Below are 15,983 nucleotides of genomic sequence, written 5' to 3'. Positions count from 1 at the left end.
TACATCAGCATTTTTCAACCTTGGCAGCTTGACGATGTGTGGACTTCAACTCCCAGAATTCCCCAGCCAGCATGCTGGCTGGGGAATTCTGGGAGTTGAAGTCCATCGATCGTCAAGCCGCCAAGCTTGAGAAACGCTGATGTATATTTTAGGGAGATATAAACCAATGCATATGGTGGACTATATAGGTCATACCCACGCTCTCATTCTTTAAAGTACTGATTTACCATGATACACAATATTCAGCTCTGTTTAACCATCTGAGATCTTTACCATAAGCTTTTGCCTCTGGACACAACTGTCCAGAAAAAGCTGATTTGAGCAGAATGGTACCCCCTAACAGCCTTCAGGTCAGATTTAGTCCAAGTTATAGTATATACAAAAAGCCTATCATTCCCACAGAAATGTGGATTTATGGGAGGCCTTCGGATTAAAATGCATTTCCCTATTTAATAATAGTATTGAACATTCCAATGTTCCCAAGGGCTCATATGTCCCCGCAGTCTTTGTAGCAACCCTTCATGTCATGCCAATATATTGCCTGTGCTGAGGACAGAAGAGCGGGGGTTACACATCCCTCCCTAAAAACCTCTCCTTCCTGGACAGCTGGCCCAGAGGAAGGTTTCCCTCTGCACAGGAATATCCTCAGCTCCAGGTTCACGCTGTGGCCTTTTCCATTGATCTTTTTTCTGAGCCAGGATCTCCGGGGGGGGGGGGCTCTTGCACTCTCTAGTAAACCTGGTGGCCCCTTGGCCGTGTTGCCAGAGGGACTGCTTGTCAACACTGGCCCCACCCCTCTGCCGAGGGTCAGCAGCCAATACAGGCGCCGAAGGGAAGGCTGGGGGGACTTTGGGTTTCTCCTGACTGGGTCAGGTGTCTCGAGACTGGGACGACTAAGCTCAGTTGGAGTGCCATGCTGTACCCAGCCTCCATGGGGTAAGATGTCACCAGGAACCGGAGCCAAAGTTCACTGGGTTCTGGGGGACGTGTGCTGTTTCTCTGCCAGACTTTAGACTGTATTCCTACCAGCTACTCGGTATCTTTATACAACGTAATCTGCTGTCTATATTTAAAGGCAAATAAAACAACAGAGAGGGAAGCACAAGACGGAAAAAGCAAGAGCGAATTACCCTGCACATGGGAAAAAATCATTGTGTGTGCATTCAAGGCAGCCACTCCAAGGAAACTCATCTGGCAACAGTTGTGATGGCTTTTCAGTGCTACCCACTTCACGAGATTTGGGGAAGGCATGAATGGGGGGGCGGGGGAATGCTCAGTCCTGCACTGGTTGCTCCAACATGCCCCCTGGAATGGGCAGGGGTGAAAATGCTGGATGCTTTTTCAGTGTAGTTCAGGACATAAATGGGTGCTTTATACGTTGCGGAGCCCCTCTTGACAAGCTAAGTATTTTTTCCTACTTTAACAGGGTTTAAAGTTTGAGGCATCCAACTTGCTGCTTAACCAGCCCTCCAAATGCGAAACACTAGGCTGGAAGTACAGCCCCCCCTTCCGCCCCACAGATGTCACCACATCAGCAGCTCTGTGGTCGCAAGCCCCGGGAGAACACAAAGACAAGGTGCCATCAGCCTCAGGCCACAGGGTGGACTCAGACAACAGCAGATGTTCAGTACAGGATGCAAGCCACCATATAAACCAAATGGGGAGACTGCTAAACCTAAATCAACCAGGATTAAAAATGCATATTTAAATGCAAAACTGAAATGGTATCATTTGTATAAAAACACCTGTGCAAGTAAGGCTTCAGCCTGATACCAAAAATAATAAAATGCAGGGGGCATTCCAAAATTAAGGCCCCACCAGAGCGGTCCTCTTCTTCATAGGCAACAAACAAGCTGTCTTTCAAAAGAAAAAGGGAAATTAACTGCACACACGGGCACTCGGGCACGGGGAAAAGAAGCTCCTTCAGAAATTTAGGGACAGATGAGGGCAGGCCAATGAGACCTCTGAAGGAAGTACCACCACCTCGAAACAAAGAGCAGCTACTTGCACAGCTGATGTTCTGGGGCTCCACCCAGTTCAGTGGTGAGTAACCCCAGGGCTACAGAGGGCCTATAAACTCATTTTCTTGAATCCCTCCCAAAATGTGTTACCCCAACAGACAAAGCCCCCCAAACTGCAAGGGAAAACTGAAAGTGGAACCTCAGACAGGCCATGCCATTCCGAGACACATGGAAAAGGTGATTGGTACCACCCCCAAAAAGGCAGAAATAAGAGTAAAATCTTGGCCCCAGCCTTCTCGTGGTATCGCTACCACCCCAACTGCAGCCACCCAACCCAGACAAATCAAGCAAAATGCTCAGACTGAGTTTCTACTTTTCTTCAAGGCAGTCTTGCAAATAATACATTGGATAACCCAAGGGGGGGGGGGGCAAAGCATGCATTCCAGTGGCCCCTCTTCAGACCTTTGGCAAACCAGACAAAGCTAGAAAAAGGGCCTGAACCAAGCTGGCCATTAGACCAGGACTATCCACCACAGGTCCAAAGGCAGTCAACTCACATACCTGCTTATTCTGATCAGATGCACTGCTTTGGGGAAATAAATTATGCCCCCGATGTACTGTCTTTTTATCTTGATTTTTATTGCTTTTAAAGTTCTTTATCACAACAGGCAGTGAACTAATGGATATAAAACCTCTTAATTAAGGAGTATAGTTGCATCCTGCCTTTGCACAGGACAGAACGAAACACATCTAACCACAATAAAATATATACAGTGTATATAAAAAACCCACATCCATGTTTCACAGACACTCAGTTGTTTACTGTTCCTCAAAAGAAGGGGAGTGATTTTATCCATCAAAGAGAAAAAAAAACACACAAAGGGCAGGGGAGAGTTAAAAAATGTAGCAGCTCCCCCAAAACTTGGACCAACGGCCAAAAAGCCTCTCCAGACTCAACTTTATATACCACAAGCCCATTCTTTGCTCAAGTCTTCCGTGTGTAAATCTATGCGGCAAGGACAGGCTTCTCCGGGAGAAAGTCTGCGTCTCTCTCTCACTCTCACACCCTTGACTTGGCTGGTGAGGCAGAAGTGCTCCGAATGCCTTGGATCGTGCCCAAAGGGTCAACATGGCAATCCGAGCCACTTGCTCGCCTCCAGCGTGTTATGGGAACAGTAATCCCTTTCCCCACAGAACACAGAGAGATCCAGTTACTGGCAACTCACCCTCACCAGAAAACACAGAAATAGCACACCATGTAAGGCAGTCAAAACAAACTGTTTCCGTCTCAAAAATGAATTAACGCCGATCTCGCACTGGAACTGTTTGCCAACAGGATAGGACCTTTTAGAATCCTTTAGGAACTTCCCCCACTACAAGGCTTACCAGAAATGCTCTTAATGGAACAGTGATTTAAAACAAAAAATAAAAACCATCTACTACTTTGTTCAGATTACACTCCTTAGCTCTCACTTATATTTAGCAATGCTCAAGAATTTTGTTCCATCTGAATTTTTAACAAACGTTCACAATTTCCATCCTAACATGTGAATCAAAATGCAATTATTCTCTAGATTTCACATTTCTCCGAAAATATTAAAATCAAATTTGATGTTAAAATGTACGCACTGCATATTTTAGGTTAAAAAGTATAAAGTGAATATTTTTATGAAAATTGTTTTAAAGTAACATACATGGTTCATGATTTAAAAAAAAAAAAAAACACCTTATTGATTAATGCAGGAATGGGATAAATTATTTAAGAAAACTGATACAGATCAGGAATAGACAAATCCATCCACCTGGCACTACCAGAAAATCAGAAAAAAAGCCAAGGAATTTTCCCCACTATAAGGGCTAAATCACACAGATGCAACACTGATGTTTCTGTTTTTTTTCACTGAAAGTGTTTTTTTAGTGTTTGTATAACTAAAAGACACTTGTAAGATTACGTAGCCTCTCCTCACCGCTGCTAACACCAGCAAGATGCTGACATCTGGGAATCTTAAATAGTGTCCTATAAATATAATTTAAAGCGCAGGGGTGCCCAGAGCAGTTTTGATCCTGATTGGCAGCGGAAGCATGGCTCTAGCCAGCTGAGCAGAAGACATACTGGAAGATAAGCAGATATTTTGAGATAGATTCTCACTTCGCAAATTCAGCATTTTAGCTGACGCATCACAATACTTGCTTCTTCTTATATTTCTCTGGAAGTTTTTTTTTTTTCAAATGTGGCATTTAAGAGCAAGTTACAGAATGCTTAACAACTTACTTCCCAATTGCTTGCAATTCTGGGGCACCCTTCCACACCCAACTTTTCAAGATTCTTCTCCTTGTGCTTCTCATATTGCTTGTATCCCACATATCCTGAGCCTGTAGCCACCAAAAGATACAGCGGACGGATGCGCTGCACGATATTCAGAGGTCTGGTGTGCAGGGGTCGCTGCCCTGGAACAAAAGAGATCCGCTCTTTAGAAATCAAAGCAAGCAAGACGTTGGAGCCCAGCTAGTGGTTCAGGCCAAAATAACCTGAGATGATAGGGCTGCACAGACAAAGGCAAAATTTGTATCCAAAGGGATAAAAAGACTGTCTTGCCACTATACAGGCTTGTGGCTTGCTAGCTAGATAAATTGGCTTGCAACTCAAAATTTGTCAGACATAAGGCACTTCAGAAAAACCTCATATATAAACTATTGACAAACCAGAGCACTCAGCGAGCGTTATTTATTTATTGTTGGCAGCACATCATACATATTACAAATATATTATATTTTTAAGAATTGGAATATAAAAAGGTATATAGAAAACATACATTGGTCATAGGGCAATTAGAACTAAAAACAAACATCAAGATTACAAATATAGTCTTTTGCAGCATCAGTTGCCATCAGGAAACCAGCAACGTTCCCGTCGTAGGCTCTGGTCTTACATTCTTGTATTGTGTGTTTAACACTTTGCCTGTCAGCCCCACAGTCACACCTTGGAGATGGTATCTTACCCCATTTATACAGGGAATCTGCACACCTGCCATGATCAGTGCGCCCTCTGTTGATAGCTGACCACATTCTGCATGGCTGATCAAAAGCAGGAGGCTTCGTTGTAATATAGGGTAGGCTTTGACAATGCTGGGGGCAGGCTTTTTGCCAAGATTGCCTCCAGGAATCAAGGAGATGAAAACTTTTAACAGTAAATCAGGCATCTATTTTGCATCCTTCAGTTGAGATTAGATTTAATAGTACTGTACACCCTTTTTCATGTGAGAACCATGGCAGTCTACAGAACATGGTTCAAAACTACTGAACATGGTCCCTGGTATGGGGCATCAAAATATTTTTTTTAAATCTCAGGAGGTTGCCAGATCTAGCAAGATTTAAGGTGGGAACACCAAAATCTCATGAAATTTGGTTACTTCGATTTTTATTTAAAATTAATGAATGGCAAATGAATGAATGTGGACTGAGTACAAAAGCAAGTGACCAGGATGACAGAGGTACACGCAAGCGGTTTAGTCCTTCAGAGAGAATGAAGACAGAATCCCCATATAAATATACAAGTGAGAGTGTCAAGGTGAAGGGGGAGGCCAAGAAAGTCGTGGCTGGATGGAGCTGATGAGACAGGTTATGATTACCCCAAGAGGGAACGGTGGAGTGGCTGTGCGCCTATGCATGAATGTTCTGCTAATTGCTGGGGGGTCACTTTTTCCCAGCAATAACAACCCTGTGAAGCAAGGGGGGCTGACAGCTAATGAGAGGCCCACCGTCATATGTGAAGGTAGAACTGAACCAAATCCGATCCTCCCCAATCCTCGTCAAGACTAGGATTGTTCTCTAATAAATGTGTTAGTCTTTAAGATGTCAGAGGACCTTGGCACCTTAATACATTTTTGTGTAATTTGGCTACCATGGGAATTGCCAATCCTTGCCAATTCACTGCAAACTGTCCAAACAGCTAGCAAAAAAGCTCAATCTACCTTCTGCTCTTTGCAAAGGGGAGACATTGCTATGACATATCTCTCATTAAGGTTTCAGAATAATCTTCTATGGTCTGCTGCCTCCTGCTGGACAGGAGGATATGCCTGATATGGAGTCCCTTTTCTGGAACTGCTCTCTGACAGCATCTCAAAATTTGAAGATGGACATACAGTTGAATGTGGATTTGCTTTGGCGGTACAGATCACAGAAGAGGTGCACTGACTGAGCTGAAGAGAAACTCAGTCTGACTGATTGACCAAGCTCTGTACTGATAACAAAGCACAACGTAGTGGTTAAGATGTTGGACCTGGGTCACTGAGGCTTTTTTTGTTTTTTCGTTCAGTCGCTTCCGACTCTTCGTGACTTCATGGACCAGCCCACGCCAGAGCGTCCTGTCGGTCGTCAACACCCCCAGCTCCCCCAGGGACGAATCCATCACCTCTAGAATGTCACCCATCCACCTTGCCCTTGGTCGGCCCCTCTTCCTTTTGCCCTCCACTCTCCCTAGCATCAGCATCTTCTCCAGGGTGTCCTGTCTTCTCATTAGGTGGCCAAAGTATTTCAGTTTTGCTTTTAATATCATTCCCTCAAGTGAGCAGTCTGGCTTTATTTCCTGGAGGATGGACCAGTTTGATCTTCTTGCAGTCCAAGGCACTCTCAGAATCTTCCCCCAACACCACAGTTCAAAAGCATCTATCTTCCTTCTCTCAGCCTTCCTTATGGTCCAGGTGATTTTGAGCCAGTCACTGTCTCTCAGTCCAGCTCCCTCACAGGGAGGCAGATTCCCAGTAAGCTGCCTTATATATGGAGAGAAGTTGAGATGCAAATTTAACAAGTATTGTAAACTGCCCAGAGTCCCTCCTTTGGGGGAGATGGGCGGTGGCAAAATTTGATAGACAGACAGAAGTATCCCATCGCCTTGTCACTGAGATAGTATAGGAGAGCCATGTTAGTCTATGGTGGCAAAAAAGCAGGAGGCTGGTAGCCCCTTTTCTGAGTAACAATTTTTATTAAAAAGGCATCAGTTTTCTGGAGTTGCAGCTTACTTTATCAGATGCGTGGAACGACTAGACTGGTGTAGGATTTAAATTGGGGGAAGGACAGGGAAGATTGGTTGGTTATGCAGAAGCAGGTTACATGTGAGACTGATTACAAGTAACTGATCAATTAAAAATTGTAATGTGTTAAACACTCATTGTGTTTGTTGAGGCCTCTAAGATTGTCTGAAACCTTTTGATCTGTTTTTAATAGGTCCTCCCTGGGAATTGACTGGGCTCCATGTTCGTCTACAGCAGAGTTTCTCAACCTTGGCAGCTTGAAGACATGTGGACTTCAACTCCCAGAATCCCTAGCCAGCCATGCTGGCTGGGGAATTCTGGGAGTTGAAGTTGAATTCTGGGAGTTGAATTTTACTATTCATTTCCATGAGTACAGTTGGTGAAAATGTCATCAATGAATCTCAAGTAAAGAAGGAGCTTCAGGAAGTAAGAATTAAGAAAGCATTGTTCTAAGCCATGAAAATGTTGGCATACTGAGGAGCCATGCATTTGCCCATGGCTGTGCCACATATTTGCAGGTGCATGTAATTGCCAAAGGTGAAGTAGTTATGGGTGAGTACACAATGACAGAGTCTGGTGGCAAGACGTGCTGAGATTATGTTCTTTCTTTTCCTCCCTCCCTTCTTGAAATTTATTGGCCACCCAACTTCAGTGGATGATGCTTTGAAGTCCATGTTTGTGGGGAATGTTTGTATATATTGCCTCAAAATCCATGGTGCCTAAAAGTTAGGAAGATTGCCCATGGAGTTAGGAAGATTGCCCATGGAGACAATTCTTAAGATGTCTTCTGTAGTTGGGAATGTTCCTGGCATAAGGTCTGAGAAGTCCATGAAACCTGATATTCCAGTTGTGATAGTTCTAATGCTTGAGACAATGGAACAGCCCAGGTTCTGTATTTTGGAAAGTAGGCAGATGCCTGGTTGAAGCTCCTGGAGTGTTTCCATGTAGATAGGTCCTATACAAGTAGTCCTAGTTTAGTGACCACAATTGTGACTGGCAACTTGGTTGCTAAGTGACACAGTCACTAAGTGGGAAATCACTTGACAGCGACTGTGCTTTCCTTTTTCCCCACTCCCCTGCCTTTTGGAATATTCACTCTGGTGGTGGGATAATTATCAAGAAGGGAATTAATGTTTGTATTTACATTCAATGGAGAGGAAGGGATTACAAGAGAGTAAGAAGGCTGCTGTGCCTGCTTACTCTCTTGTAATCCCTTCCTCTCCAATCTCTCCACTCTGTGAGGAGGGAAGAAAGAAAAAAAATGGGTCAGCACAGGAGAGACTGCCCAAAGAGATCTCCTGTTTAAGCAATCTCTCCACTCTGTGAGTGGGGGAAAAAAGGCACAGGACAATGTGTACTGACTAGAATGGCAATCACGTGACTGAGGGGCACTGTGAAGGTCGTAAGTGTGCGCCTTGGTTATTATTTTTTCAGCACCGTCATAATTTTGAACAGTTGCTACATAAGGCAGTCAGTCAGTAAGGTCTACCTGTATGTTTTCAGGAAATTCTTTTGTCACATTGTGTAGTTCTCTCTGATATGTTGTTGTGAGAGATAAATTGGTAGAATATAGTGTTGATGAGTTGCTTCTTGGCTTTCCTGACATAATCCACCTTTTTCAAGATGACAACTGCCCCTCTTTATCAGTTTGTTTATGATGTCAAGATAATCTGAATAGGAGAACTAGGCATTCTCTCAGCTCATCTGCCTTTTCATGAGTGAACCAGCTAGATGGTGGGATGGCAACTGGAGGTTATGGATTGTCTGGCCTATGGCAGCTGGGAAGGAGTTTTGGGTGTGGAGTGAAAACTAGACTGGTCAATCTCGTGGTTGACTTGTCCTGCTGGTCCTCCCAATTACTTTCAATAGTCAATCTCGTGGTTGACTGTGTATCCTGCTGGACCAGATGGGAGGGTTGGAAGTCAGAGGCACTGTTCGGCAGTGATTCCACCCTTGTCATCCCTCATTTGGATTACTGTAATTCACTTACATGCAGCTGCCCTTAGATACTATGGGGAAACTTTAGCTGGGGCAAAATGTATCAGCCTGTATAGTTCCTGGGCAGTCTTGTTACTGCCATATAACACCTCTGCTTCAGCGGCTGCACTGGTTGCTGTGGGTTTCTGGGTGCACAATCTATCGTCACTGAACCGGGGAGCCAGCAGGACACCTGTTTTCTTCACTTCTGGCTCCCAGTCCCAGGGCACTGGCTCTCCACCTACAGTTACAAACGTCAGTCTTCTTTCCAGAGTGCTCAGGCTTGGGAAACAGGTCCTGTATTTCTGCTGAAAATCAAAACAGGAACCTGCTTGCTGGGCCAAGATCAAACAGTGCAAACCTGACATTTTAAGCAAGGGTGGGGAATTACTGACTCATGAACTAAGTCTGGCCATGGCCCATTCCTACATGGTCTGTGGCTTCTCCTCTTCAGACCCAGCTTGAGTAGCCACAACTGCCTCACTTTAGAATCCTCCCTTCCCCCAAAAATAGGGGCCCAAGAAGTAGATCTACAGCTTTTTCTTCTCCAATGTGATACTAGTTGACATATCATCAGGTGGTTTATTTGATTTTAGCTTAGCCTGTTGGATGAACCTAACCACTGGGGCTTGAAAGTGACTTATTGTTCTTTATTCAACAAATCACAATTAAACAAAGCATGGCTTTGCACAATACGAATCCAGCTGTTGTTTTAAAGCCTACCATATCAGAGCTTTCCAATGTTAAAAACACTGTCACTGAAGCCATCATATTCAAGTTTCCTCATTTCTAATTGTACAAGGCTGACAGGTAGTGGTTTTTAAAGCATTCCATTCCATAACTGCTCTAAATTGTGGAAATTCAAATTAAGTATATGAAAGAAGGAACTCTTTGTTCTCAGACATACTGGAGAAAGGTTTAACTAGATTTTAATCATATCTTAGACATCATTTAAATGTCTATGATACAGAAGAAGTCTGATAGGAATAATAATAATCAAAGACAAGGAGTCTAGAAAAGCAGTAATTTAAATATGTACTTTTAGACAAATTGGCAGTTTACACATATAAATGAATAAGAATTTCAAGTTAAGGAAAATGTTTTTCTTGTTCCTGTTTTTCTTAAACGTGTCTCACTGCTGTATGCATCACATACTTTGCGTGTGTGCATTTATAAATAAGGAAGTACATGAGTTAAGTCATAATGTGAACTGTCTGGTTTTGTTTACTGTGTTGGGTGAATCCAGTTATTGTGGTTTATTCGTGGATAAACAAACTATGGTTTAGCATGATGGGAGAACTCAGTCACTATATGGGGAAAAGGGCTGAACTTTGGGGTCGGGATGCTCTTTCAACCACCCATATGTTATCTTCAAAAGTCCTACCACGGATTCCACAGTGTGAGGTTTGGCTGTCAGCTCCTTTTTCACTTCACAGTTTTCTTTTTCAGCCTGAGTTTGCTATGATCTCTGAATCCTCCATGTGTTCCAAATACAGATTAAAACAAAAGCTGTAAGGATTCTTACCAGCAAAGAAGAATGGGGAAACTGGCTGCTTCCAAAATAATCTTTTCTTCATGGGTAGGTTCTCATGCCACCAGACAATTCTGTTGAATAGAAAACGCAGATGTGATATTGATGTAATACTGATTGTACCTATGCTCTCTAGATCAACTAGTTATACAGTATAAACTCAATCCAAAGGTTGAAGTTTAGGTCATCTAAAGTTATCATCATTCACATCTCTTAAATTCCCCCCTTCAATGTAATCCTATTTCATCATATTAGGAAAATTGTTCAATTTGAATGAGAAGCCCAAATAGTTTCTGAAATTACAGACTATTTTAGAGGTGACAGACTCAGACATAGCAATATTTTTAAATGTATATTATATTAAATGGAACTACACTTGCATACTTGGATTAGATTCAAGTTTTTAAAGGTATTGAATATTGGAATCATATGCATCCATTGCGGCGCAGAGTGGTTGGCAGCAGTATTGCAGCTGAAACTCTCCCCGCGACCCGAGTTCGATCCCAGTGGAAGCTGGATTCTCGGGTAGCTGGCTCAGGTTGACTCAGCCTTCCCTCCTTCCGAGGTCGGTAAAATGAGGGCCCGGCTTGCTGGGGAAGGTGACAACTGGGGAAGGCAACGGCAAACCACCCCACTATAGTTTGCCAAGAAAACGGCGTCCCAAAAGCAGCGTCCCTCCAAAGGGTCAGACATGATTCGGTGCTTGCACAGGGGGCCTTTCACCTTTTCACATGTACCCATTTATTAGAATTATATCACACTTTTCATTCAGGAGCTCAAGGCAGCAAAGACAGCATTCCCTCTGCCTATGTTCTTATTACAACCACCCTGTGAGGTGGGTCGGCTTGAGACAGTATGGCTGGCCCAAAGTTACGCAAGGAACTTCTGTGGCTGAGGGGGGACTTGAACTTTGTAAATCCCCCAGAGTTGCTGGGAGCCAGGCAGCATATACACTGTAGTGGTGAAGGCGTCAGGCTAGAAACTGGGAGACCGCCTTAGGGATGAAAGCCCGCTGGAGGACCTTGGACCAGCCCCTCTCTCCCTGCCCCAGGAAGGAGGCAATGGCAAACCACTTCTGAAAAACCTTGCCAGGAAAACTGCAAGGACCGATCCAGGCAGTCTCCAAGAATTGGACGCAATTGAATGGATAAAAACAACCACCGCCACCACAACAGAGATCTCTCCGTTCCTAACCTAATTACTTAGCCACTACACCATGCTAGCTCTCAAGAAAGTTGCAGTATCTTTTTCAAACAGCATACCTCCTTCTCTGTAATCCAAACACAAGAGAGTATTGTTTTATATCCAAAAACATCAGCCCACCTGTCACTGGCCTATATAATCATGTAGTTGCCATATCTTTTCTCCATCCAATCACATACCTCAACAGCCTAGGGCTGCTGGGTATGGTATATGTAGTCACCAAACAAACCTGGGAATCCAAATTTTATCAGATTAAAGTATTTCTCATGAAGCAGGTCCAACCTATCGAACCAAGGACTACATGAAGGGCAGGCAACAGTTAAAGAGCTGATTCTAACCCTAATGCATATACTGTAGAGCAGGGTTTCTCAACCAGGGTTCCGTGAGAGGTCACCAGGGGTTCCCTGGGAGATCATGATTTAAAAAATTATTTCAAATTCAGGCAACTTCACATTAAAGAGGTAAGTTTCATTCTTTATTTTTAGTTTAAGAAGACTGTTAATGCATACATACAGGCCTACCCATGAAACAAATATAGTAATTTTGTAACTTCTGGCTATATTTGAGCCTGAATGTGCAGGGGTTCCCCGAGGCCTGAAAACTATTTCAAGGGGTCCTCCAGGGTCAAAAAGTTGAGAAAGCCTACCCTATAATGAAGATTCTTTTCCAAAAAAATAACTTGTTGAGCCTATATTTAACACTGTAAAAGAGGAGGATCAGAATGTTCTGGTCAGCAATAGCAGGTTCCTTCCCCAGCCAGGAAGCTCATCTTACACTCTGAAGTGCCAAATTGAACGTGATAGTTAAAGATCAACACACTTCATTATAACTTATTATATCCATCTTCCTACAGAAAAGACACTCTAAGCAGCTTACTACATATTAAACTGAACATTACCTCCCCCCCAAAGAACAAACCAGGTAATATTAATATAGAACCACAGACCAACATTTAAGTATAATATGCTGCAATAAAATAGCCTTTGATGGCCTTAGCAGTCCAGATGGTGAGGCACAAAGGTGGTTAGGCCAAAGAGATGCTTCAGCCCTCTCTCATACTCAGGCAACAAAGCCAGGTTAATGAATACCCTCTTCCTCATGTGCCACACATGTGCCCCTTTAACCAAAGTCTTAGGCTTTCCATGTTTTACAAACCTGGGGGTGGGGGTCACTTACAGCCTACAGCCTACAAGAAGCCTATAAATCTGGTTCATATTCTAGTTTCTGCACAGGAAGCCTAAGATTTTGGCTGAAGAGATACGAATGACTGAAACGGGCTGGATCAGCCTGCATTTGCTCATTAGTGGCAGATATTTTGACTTAGCCATATGAATGCAGTCAAAAGGAAGGCCTTTAAAGAGGCACAAAGTTCCCAGGTAGCTCTGTACAAGAGACTGTTCCAACAGTACAGTCATCCTACACCAATCAGGGCATTGCGGATCAAACCTGATCACGCACCAGCTCCCCTAATTCAAGTTGCTCTCAAAAATCTCTTCAGAACTTCTATCGTGGCACTGGATCTAGCCTGGGAAACGATAGTAACATCTTTAAGTCTGGCCTACATCAGATTCTGGATCAGGGATGGAAAGTCCAACTCTATTAGTTCTCCTGGACCTCTTGGTGACTTTCATATCCCTCTGGCAGGTTCCACCTCTCCTCCATGCTATTTAACAATCACGAAACTAGTGGGGGAAGTAATGTGAAGCTCTGGCATGGAATTCCAACAGTATGCAAATGACACCAACTCTGCTACTCCTTGCAATCTGATGCCAAGGAAGTAATCAGTATCCTTGAAGTTGCCTAAGTTTGGAAATGGGTGGATAAAAGACAACAAACTGCAACTGCATTTAATTACATTTAGCCACATGATGGAGGTGTTGCTGATCAGGAGAAAACTGGACTCAGAGGGGGAAGCTCGTTAACTCTATTTAGGATGAGACTGCATTCTACCCAACTAACAGTGTTTCCTAGGCATACTCCTTGACTTTCAGCTTTCACTGGATTTGGTTGCAGCTACGAGTATTTTTGCACAATTACATTTCCCATGTCAACTGTGGCCATGGCTGAACTACTTGGATTTGGCAACAGTTATTCCCAATGCAGTGCACTCTGTATGGAACTATCTTGAAAAAAGAGTCCAGAAACTGTGGTTGATGCCACCAAAGCAGCTAGGTTACTAATCCATACAAGATATAGGGCTGGTATGATACCCATGCAGAAAGATCTGCCCCATATGCCAACTACTTTCCAGGCACGGCTTAAGGTGCTGACCGTTGATTTTTAAAGCCCTCACTGATGAACAGCCTGATTATCTGAGGGGCCACCTCTCCTGCTATGCATCTGTCCAGCTAGGAAGGCCTGCAGGAGATGCTGTTCTGAAGATCCCACTCTCCCAGCAGCACATCTTTCTCATGCAGGGAACCTTCTGCTGCATTGCTCTCTTGAGAGTCCCATGTGCACCCCCTGCCTGGAATTTAAAACATTTACAAAAACTCACCTCTTTCAAGGACTTTTGATTTTAGTATTAATTTTAAAGGTTCTTTCCCCCCCCCCTTTTTTTTACTATCAGCAGCCTTGAGTAGAAAGGCAAAATAGAACAGAATAGACTTTATTGTGATAATTGACCAGAGTTCCACCAAAGGTAAAATAAGAATTTAAAACATACAGAGTAAAATAAAAAAATAAACCAGAAATTGGTATAAGAGCCAGTTTGGTGTAGTGGTTAAGTGACCAGTCTGAAAACCGGAACGCTGGAATACATGAAGCCAGCGGGGTGACCTTGGGCCAGCCACTCTCTCTCTCTCTATAGGAAGAAGAAAAAAATGGTGAACCACTTCTGAAAACATTGCCAAGAAAACTGCAGGGACTAGTCCAGGCAGTTGCCAGGAGTCAACACTGACTAGAAGGCACAAAAAACAACAACAACAACAACCAGCGAAACAGAATTTGGCCTCATTCAGAGAAACTGAGTCACACTGGCCAACTAACAGTGCCTGTATGTAGAACAGGGTCAAGTAGCCAGACATTTATTTAAAAGGGGGTTCTAAGATAAAGGAACAAATAGGTCAGGGGGTCAACTGCCAAACCCCCACGCCGTCGACCCCCTGCCCCTTTTTACATCCCTGCTACCCGCTGCAGAGAATAACTGAGCTGTGTTCAATCCTCATCCTTCGAAGGCCTGGGGCAACGGGGCTGATTTATTTAAAGCCGTGTTTTTCCACCTTGGGCGCTTTCAGATGGGTGTGCGGGCTATGCTGGCTGGGGAATTCTGGGAGTTGAAGTCCGCCCACCTGAAAGTGGCCAAGGTGGAAAAACGCGGCTTCCAAGTACCCCGCGCCCGTCCTCCGTCCCGTGAACGAAGCGGGTCACGGGCCTGCCGGTTCTTACGGGGAGCTCGGGAGGCAGGGCCCCGGGACGAGAACCCGCCGGCCCCGCAACGAGCAGGGCCCCGCGGTCCAACGCCGCGCTGGCACTGCCGAGGGCCCAACCCGGGTCTTCCCGGGGCCCAGGCCGGCGAGGGCAGCCCGGCCTGACGGGCCTCCTCTTGCCCCCGGCGCCCCCGCCGGGAACGGAGCCCGAGTCGCGGTTCTTCCCCCCGCCCCAAGGCCGGGTTCGCACGACCGGCGCCCAGGAACGCCGCGGCGGGCCGGAGCCCTCCGCCCTGCGCCGCCTCCGCTGCCCGCCTGGTACCTGCTGCCGCCCACCCGCCGGGCCACCCTGGCCGCAGCCCGGGCCGCCGCCATCTTGCCGCCGCTGAGGAGACCGCGTCTGCCCGCGCCGCCGCCGCCGCCGCCGCCGCCGCCGCCGCCGCCAAAGAGAGTGCGGGCCTGAGGGCGGCCGCGCTTCCTCCTCCTCCTCCTCTCACGCCTTCCCCGTGAGGTAGGCCGCGCCGAAGAGCGGCCGCCGCGCCTGGCCCCGCCCCCTCGCTCGGCCTCCGCCGGACCACAACGCCCATCTTCCTCGGCCGGAGGCCTGGGCGGCCCGGCAAGTGACCCCGTCCCCCTGAGGGGGCCGCGGTGGGGAAATGCCCCCGTCCTGCCCGCCGCTATAAACAGAGAATTTTATTATTTTATTTTATTTTATTTTATTTTTTATGATACACTTCTGTGCTAAATAACCCCTGATAGATAACCATGTCATAATTTTTTCCCATTTTTTTAAAGGCATGTTTTTAGTGCTTTTTCACATTGTGAGAGATCTGCCTGCAAATGGGACTCTGGTGGGGTTGGGGAAGGGGAAGGAGAAGGGCTCCCTGCTGGCCGGAGAAGGCGCTGCCGCTGG

At 45.3% G+C, this 15,983-nt stretch overlaps 1 protein-coding gene across 2 annotated transcripts in view; it reads right to left on the bottom strand.

Moving 5' to 3' along the window:
* PISD (phosphatidylserine decarboxylase) overlaps positions 1-15,559 on the bottom strand; it is a 52,024-nt gene extending 36,465 nt beyond the window's left edge. The window contains exons 1-3 of one of the 2 annotated variants that reach the window (XM_063315757.1): positions 15,393-15,559; positions 10,494-10,573; positions 4,234-4,409 (exon numbers count right to left, since the gene is read on the bottom strand). In XM_063315757.1, the coding sequence (XP_063171827.1) occupies positions 4,234-4,409; positions 10,494-10,573; positions 15,393-15,445 (309 nt within the window). In that variant the 5' untranslated portion in view covers positions 15,446-15,559. Of the gene's footprint in view, positions 1-4,233; positions 4,410-10,493; positions 10,574-15,392 lie in introns of those variants that run through there. The other variant, XM_063315759.1, reaches the window with a different exon arrangement.
* Between the last annotated feature and the right edge of the window lie 424 nt (positions 15,560-15,983).

Source organism: Candoia aspera, chromosome 15 (genome assembly GCF_035149785.1).
Source record: "Candoia aspera isolate rCanAsp1 chromosome 15, rCanAsp1.hap2, whole genome shotgun sequence".
In the NCBI taxonomy this organism is placed as follows: domain Eukaryota; kingdom Metazoa; phylum Chordata; class Lepidosauria; order Squamata; family Boidae; genus Candoia; species Candoia aspera.
The sequence above is the reverse complement of the archived record's forward strand: the minus strand, read 5'-3'. Positions and strand labels throughout refer to the sequence as shown.